Raw genomic sequence first — 8,097 nt, forward strand, 5'->3', positions numbered from 1 at the left:
AGTAATTAGCAATAATTAAAAAGGGATTAAGAGATTATACCTACTAATGATTCCAATAATAAAGCAAGAATAATAGAAGTACTTGAATCCTAGATTGAGAGGTTGTCAATCCCCCAATAATAACCCAAATAATCTTCAATTACCCAAAATAAAGTAAGAACAAGAGAGAGATTAAAGAACTAAAACTTGGATTAAAACTTGATTAATATTTGATTACAATATTGAAGAGAGATTTGATTGATATTAACTACACTAATTATTGATAAGAAGAACATGCTCCTCTAATTAGACTAATGGGGTATTTATAGTGAAAATTAGGGAGGATGCATTAGGGTTAACTAAGGGCTAAACTAGTAATTACACTTTTTAAGTTGAGCAAGGAGCCTCCGGGATTATCCGAGAGAAGGGCTTCTCTTATCGATGCTTGAGGAATGAAAACGTCTTTGTCTGTGCCGCGATCCGTGCGGATGGGAGTCGGGACGGCCGGATCTGGGCCGAGGAATCCGAGCGGATCCTTGGGCAAGACGCTCGGATCGGCGAGGGGGAATCCGAGCGGATTCCTTTGCGGGACGCTCGGATTGGCGAGGACGGACGGATTCTCTACAATCCGCTCGGATTGTAATTCAAAGAACTTTCCTTCTTCTTTTTTCTTCCCTTTTCTTCATGAATTCCTTGGGGATTTCCTTGGGGACTCAAGGATCCTTTTCTCAACAATGCTCTTCTACTATGCTATGTACAAAGGCCTTCTAGTCTTGTCTCTCCTTGATGCTTGGTCATTGAATATGATCAATTTAGCCTTGTTTTGCCATGAAAATGCAAGATTCTTACTCCTTTCCTACCAAGGGATCAAAATCTCAAAGAATATGCAAAACAAAGAACTAAAGATAAGAAATGACCCAAATAGGCACTAAAAAGCATGGAAACAATGGTAATTCGGGGGCTAAATATGCGCCAATTATGGTCGCATCACACCTTCATTGAAATTAAACAGTTCACCCAATTGTTCTTCCTCGGCCAACAACTCGTCCCTACACTCTACCGCCTCTCTCAAGGTCACGACTCTTTTGTTTGGACACGTACTTTGATAATGACCAAAACCTTGACACTTGAAACAACGGACTTTGGACAGATTGGTCTCCTTGGCCGTGGTCCTAGGGGTAGCATTTGAGGATGCCGTGGCTTTGTTAGGACTCACAAACGAACTACTAGGTGTTTCGGTTTTGGGGTTTGTTTCAGTTTTGGTCCATGATTTGTTCTTTCCCGAATCTGAACTCGACCCTCCCCCATACTTAGACTTCCCTTGTGACTCCACTTTCAAACAAAGACCACAAAGAGTATCAAAATCAGAATATGGGTATAACTCAACAGAACTAGCAATATTATAATTCAATCCACGCAAAAATCTCGACATTTTCTGCTCTTCTACTTCCTCTAATTCACCCATCAAACATAAGTTTTCAAATTCATCAATATATTCACTAACACTTAATTTTCCTTGTCTCAAATCAGCAATCTTACGATATGTAGCTAACCTATGGGTCGTTGGCACATACCTTTTACGAAGTTTGCGTTTCAGAGACTCCCAAGAATCTATCTTTTCCTTCCCCGCGCGCACCCTCTTGGCCTTCAACCCTTCAAACCAAAGAGATGCTCCCTTGCTTAATTTCAGAATTGCATATTTGCATCTTTTCTCATCATCCAATTCCTTGAAATCAAACATACGATCTATCTTCCGTTCCCACTCCAAATAGGCCTCGGGATCAGCCCCTCCAACGAACTCAGGTAGTTCGTTCACCTTGAATGGTTCAGCCACTCTTTCAAAACGCCTTGGTTGCCACCTATCATCCCTTTCTTGCATGTTTCTCAAGGCATCACGGAGTTGCTGCAAAAAGTTAGGATTATCAAAATCCATCGATAAATAAGGATCAAGAGCCAAGCTCGATACCACAAATGATACGAATTGAGCAAATGGATTTTAGAACGATTTGGATAAAGTCTTTGAGGACTGTTCGTACTAGGTACGCGCAGACCTGAAACTGATCAATTTAGATAACAAAAGATTAAAAAATTAACGGACTGTTTTTGGCGAACCGAACGTACTAGGTACGACCAGTTCTGATTTTTGTGTATAAGGGATAGTGTTTTGAACAAGCAAGACCTATTACTTGATCAAAGTGAGTGAGACCAAGACCTATTGATCAACAACTCGAGAATTTTAATTAGAACCGCGTTCTAACCAAAACCAGTTTTGTTTCTAAGCAAGAAACGATTTTTGTAAACACAAGTTTGAGCAAATTTCTGGATGATTTTATTCAAGCAAATGAAGGCCTTATATAGCCCCATGGAACCATGCAAGCCTAGCAAAGTGAAGAGTTAAGCTTTTACTCTTCACTTAATTACAATCATTAAAACTCCTAATTCATTGAACTTAGACAAACAACATTTTAAGCTAACATTTTATTGTAAAGATAAGGAAAAATTACAAATAACCACCACGTATTTGCGTCTTTTTACAAATTACCACCATGTATTTTCGTTTTTATAAATAACCCCCAAATTTCAATGTATATTCCCCAATCACCACCGTATTTTCACCCCGAGCATCGTTTTTCCTATTTCCCGACTTATTAAGTGACGATTTATGCGGAATTCCAAGACTACCCTCATTCACTTGCACTCACTAATTCATTATGTGATTCAATTACACCAATCTAACCCTAAATCCCAACTTTCTAATCTATCTTCCCCAATTCTTTCAATTGATTATTTGTATCACTCCCTAAATTACTCAATCCGTCAATCGCTAACCAATATTCAGTCAATTAATCTACCACCAAAAAACAATCGTCGATATTAGTGACTGAAGAATGATATGGGTGGTTAAGCTTAAGTCTAGATCGAGCCAGATCCGACAACCAGCAGCAGCCCCTCCTCCTTGCAACGCCACCATTGAAGACCCGAAACCGTGCTTAAGTCTGGATCGATTAAAAATTCGAATCAATTGAACTGATGATAGTAATGAAGAATGTGAGGAAGAGTAGTCGGGTTCATAACGACCCGCTCTGGCTCACTAGTACTGCGACATTGAGGAGCTCCAATATCGGGTTTTTGGCGAAGAAATGGAAATGGTGGAGGTAAGTGGAAATGAAAATGGGAATCATGGAAGTTGGCAATTAAATGGAAATTTGGTAAATTGTAATTGACGAAGAGTTGAGGTTGAAGGAGGTTTGGGTGATTTTTGTGAAGTCAATTGGCAAGCTTGACTTTGCTTTTTACAATCCATTTCATTTAATCATTTTCTTCCATTTTTGAAGACCCATAAATTCCAAAAGACAAACAACAACTAGTACCCTTTATATCAGCCAGCACCAATTTCCTTCTATGTTGCAACTTCTCAATCGTCAAAGTCAAAATTTTTGCTAATATGAAGTTTGAATCTGGAATTGTGTTGTTTGCTTGACTTTTGAAGACCCATAAATTTTTACTTGTCGAAATTGACAGATTGAGTGATTTAGGGAATGATACAAATAATCATTGAATGAATTGGGGAGGAGAGATTAGAAATTTGGGGTTTACGGTTAGGTTAGCGCAATTGAATGAATGGATTAGTTATTTGGTTAATGAATCAATGAGTTTCAGTCAATCAATGAAGGTAGTCTTGGAATTCCGCAGAAATCATCACTTAATAAGTCGGGAAATAAGAAAAATGATGTTCGGGAAAAAAATACGGTGGTGATTCGGGAATATACATTGAAGTTTGGGGGTTATTTGTAAAATGAAAATACGTGGTGGTAATTTGTAAAACGATGCAAATACGTGGTGGTTATTTGTAATTATTCCTAAAGATAATCTGAAATGTAAAGCTAAAAACATCTTGTGGACCGTCCTCCTTGGGTTGCGTGCCTTCCCCATCAGCTCCTTTGTTCCACACTTAGCAAATTAACAAAAGAAGGATAATTGTAGCTTAAAGGCTGAAAATTACGGACCAACATCAGACCTTCCCCTTGAGTGTTCATAACCAACTCGTCCAGCCCATCAACTAACTCCGAGTCATTAGCTTGGTCATTAGCTTGGTTCGCATCAACCTCTAAAGACTGAATCTTACCTTGTGGTCGTCGCTGTTCCTTTTTAACTCTATGGCATGTCAAACAACGGGCCACAAACTCAGCTGTTTCTTTCTTCATCTCGGGCCACCAGAACGTGTTCTTTAAATCCTTGTATAGCTTGTCACCACCCGGATGTACTGAATACGGTGTACAATGTGCCTCTGTCATGATTGTCTTTTTCAGCTCCTCATCATTAGGGACACACCACCTCCCATCAAACCTCAGACTACCATCTGAATGAATAGAGAATCTGGACACTGTCCCTTTCTCTACTCCAGCTCTCCACTCTACCATCTTATGATCCAATGCCTGTTTACCTCGAATATCATCATAAAGATCAGGCTGTACTGTCAAATCTCCCGTGGCATCCCCTCTCTGCATCATATGTATCCCAAACTTCCCCACCTCATCTCTCAACCTCATCAAAGATAAAGCTGTACACAAAGAATGTACACTCTTCCTACTCAAAGCATCTGCAACAACGTTGGCTTTCCCTTCATGGTAGATAATATCCATGTCATAATCGCCAATCAGCTCCATCCACCTCCTCTGTCTCTTGTTCAACTCCTTTTGAGTGAAGATATACTTGAGACTCTTGTGATCAGAAAATACCTTAAAGGTCGCCCCATAAAGGTAATGTCTCCAAATCTTGAGAGCAAACACCACTGCACCCAACTCTAGATCGTGTGTGGGATAATTCTCCTCATAAGGCTTCAATTGCCTAGAAGCATAGGCAATCACTTTACCGTTCTGCATCAACACACATCCCAACCCATTCTTTGAGGCATCTGTATAAACCTCAAAGTTCTCAATCCCTTCAGGCAATGCTAAGATAGGAGATGTGGTCAAACGCTCCTTTAATGTTTGGAACGCCGTCTCACAACTCTCATCCCAACAAAACCTGTTCTCTTTCCTCATCAAAGCTGTCATAGGTCTAGCAATCTTGGAGAAATCCTTCACGAACCGTCTGTAGTATCCAGCTAAACCCAAGAAACTCCTGATTTCAGCAACATTCTTTGGTGCTTCCCACCTTGTCACTGCCTCAATCTTTGCCGGATCCACAGCTACCCCATCCTTAGAGATCACACTGTTGGAATATGTGTCCTCCGACAATAATGCGATCACGACTGTTGATCATGATGATCACATGTTTAAAACTCATTATAAAGAATACAATTGGGAAGTAATTTTTACTGTCAACTGATCAACATATATCGGTAATGATTGGCTGACTAGAGTTTGACATTACTGTCGTGCGACGGTGGTGATCAGTTGATCCCCTAGGTCATACCTATAGGGCAACACTCTTAATTGACTAATTAATTGATCATATAACGTTATGGGTCAATTAATTTAATTAAAATTGACGGACGATTTTGGAAGTAAAATTTACGTATCGCATTGGAATTTGATTAAATGAGATACGGTCTGAGTAATCGAATTGTATCATTACTCAGATGAAATTATTGTTTAAAGAAACAATTAAAATTGAATGAATTATTGTAAATACAATTTATTGTGATTTATAATTGGTAAAATATTTTGGTACAAATAATTATGAATTACTAAGTCGATTTTTGTATATGACGTATTTTTATTAATACGTTGATTTTTAATATGTTAAAAATACATAACAATTTTATGTGACATGTGACATGTGACATATTGACAAATTGACAAAATTAAAATGGATTCCATTTTACATATGTAAACCGAAATTAGGGGTGGAATTAGGATAATATTGTGTTTATTATATGAGTGGTAAACACAATGATTACCTACAAAACTAGCCTTGCATACCTATTGCTCATTGTGAAGATAATCAAGTGCATGCATTGGCTCCCTCCACCCCTTCCTCCATCCGGTTTTTAGAAGAGGAAAACCACTTTGGTTTTTCCTATTTTTTACCTAAATACACAATAATGTTATTGTTGTTGATTCACTCATTCATTCATCTAAAAAAATTTGAGTTTTAGAGAGATAAAAAGCTTCCTTCTTCCTCTCCCATAAAACCGAAAATATTAAGTGTTTCATAATATTTTTGGGTCAATTTTTACAAGATTAATATTGTACTAGTATTTATAATATTAATTTTAATTAAGTGTGTGCCTTGGGTATAAATCCTTGGGAGAGATCCTACACTTGGGTCTTTGTTCATCCAAAAAGGAAAGCTCAAGAACAAGAGAGAAAGGTGATCTCTCTTGTGCCCATTTGAACCGAAAATCCAATGTAAGAATGGATGTTTCTTCCTTATTTTGTTTATTTGTTTGCATGCATAAGATCATTAGTTAATTTTATGACAAATTATATTAAAACATATATGAATATGATAAGTATATAGATCTACTTTTCCTTCAATCGGTATCAAGAGCCATGGTTGTTTGCATGCAAATCGGTTAAAAGTTTTTCCGAGTTATAAGAATAACATATAAAACTTGAATAATTTGTGTTATTATGACATATCACGAAATTTATTATGCATGTTAAAGTTTCTGGTCCTAAAATGTTTTAGGATATTTTGGTTAATTTACGGATTTTTATTGTTCATATTATACGATAATGGCATTTAAATATGATTTTATGAGCAAAAATGTCATTTTCGGACTAAAATTAGCTAAACTTCGAATTTTCCTGTGATTTTTGGATATGTTATCACATATATTATTTTAAGATGACCTGTAAATTTTCATAATTTTTGGACATGTTATGCTCGAAAAATGGATTTTTCATTATTAAATTCGGATTTAGGTGAAAAATAGGTTAATATGAGATAAATTTCGAATCTGGTCATAGAAATTTAGTATGTTGTCACATGCAATTTTACAAGATGAGTGTAAAATAATAGGCTATAGTGAAGTCTTTTTGCATGATTTATGGATTTTTGAAGAAAAATAGCATAAATAGTGACATTATTAGTGAAAAATTAATAAAACATAATCTATGACTAAGGAAAAACATTATATGTTGCATTTTCTTATTTTTTTCAGATCTAAAATTGAAAAGTTGATGTATATATATTTCCACATGTTTTTATGATTATTTTAGTTAAAACCGATAAACCGCAAGATTGTTTTTCCGGAAAAATTCGAAATTTTTAACCTAAGTTTTTGAACATTATGAGTGTCATGGTATTTTTCCAGAATGTTCATGAGTTTAAATTTCAAATTTTGAATTTATTTGAATTTTTTATGATTTATTTGAAGTTTATAGCTTATTTTTATAATTTTAAGTCCATTAATAAACAAATTTTATAAATATGAGTTAATTATGGTCAAATAATTAGTGAAGACTAAAGTTTGAGTCCTAATAGGTTAGGGTAATTGACTTATGCATAAATATGAATTTATGTAATTTTTGTGATTGTAAAATGTTGAAATCACGCAAATCCGTAAAAACCGAGTAATATACGATATTGGCTAATTAAAGGCGATTTAGCATAAAATTGAGCATTTTCATACATACTAAAATGCTGCATTTTCTTTATGATTGTCATAATTTAATTTATGTAATTTTTGAATTATGTAATTTTTACTTAGTATGGCCTTAGATTTTAATTGGTATTTCCCGAAATGTATGGGAATATCGATTCGGTTGTAATTTATTGTGATCTCGTATCACCGTTTTGTAATTTAATAGATTTATTTTATTTTAAGTTACAAATGTATAATAGGAAATTATGTAATTTGCTATGTAATTTTATTTATTTCGGAGTTCCCAAAGACGGATTTCTTCAAGATGGCGATACATAAAGACGGTGTTACCTCGAGATGCGTGCCACAACCGAAGTTCAAGGCACCAATGGAGTTGGTTTCCGAATATGTAATAGTTAAATAGTTTTCTATTTTTAGGAAGGCCATACTAGGATTTATTTTATGTTTGCATTTTATTTATATGTCGCATGCATCGCTAAATCGCCATAACTAAAACATGCATCTTCTTTCATCGAGTTTATCGACCGTGTCAATTAGAATTATCGTAGTTCACCGCTTTA

At 35.8% G+C, this 8,097-nt stretch overlaps 1 protein-coding gene across 1 annotated transcript; it reads right to left on the bottom strand.

Moving 5' to 3' along the window:
- Positions 1 to 955: 955 nt before the first annotated feature.
- On the bottom strand, positions 956 to 1,912 carry LOC141588074 (uncharacterized). Its single transcript, XM_074409529.1, has one exon. It carries the CDS (start codon positions 1,910 to 1,912, stop codon positions 956 to 958), a length of 957 nt encoding a protein of 318 aa, XP_074265630.1.
- Positions 1,913 to 8,097: the final 6,185 nt, after the last annotated feature.

The sequence above is a fragment of the Silene latifolia genome, chromosome 6, assembly GCF_048544455.1.
Source record: "Silene latifolia isolate original U9 population chromosome 6, ASM4854445v1, whole genome shotgun sequence".
Taxonomy (NCBI): Eukaryota; Viridiplantae; Streptophyta; class Magnoliopsida; order Caryophyllales; family Caryophyllaceae; genus Silene; species Silene latifolia.

What these genes read in the sequence shown, in the direction of transcription:
- LOC141588074 (XM_074409529.1), bottom strand. Translation starts at nt 1,912, where the DNA reads ATGGATTTTGATAATCCTAACTTTTTGCAGCAACTCCGTGATGCCTTG.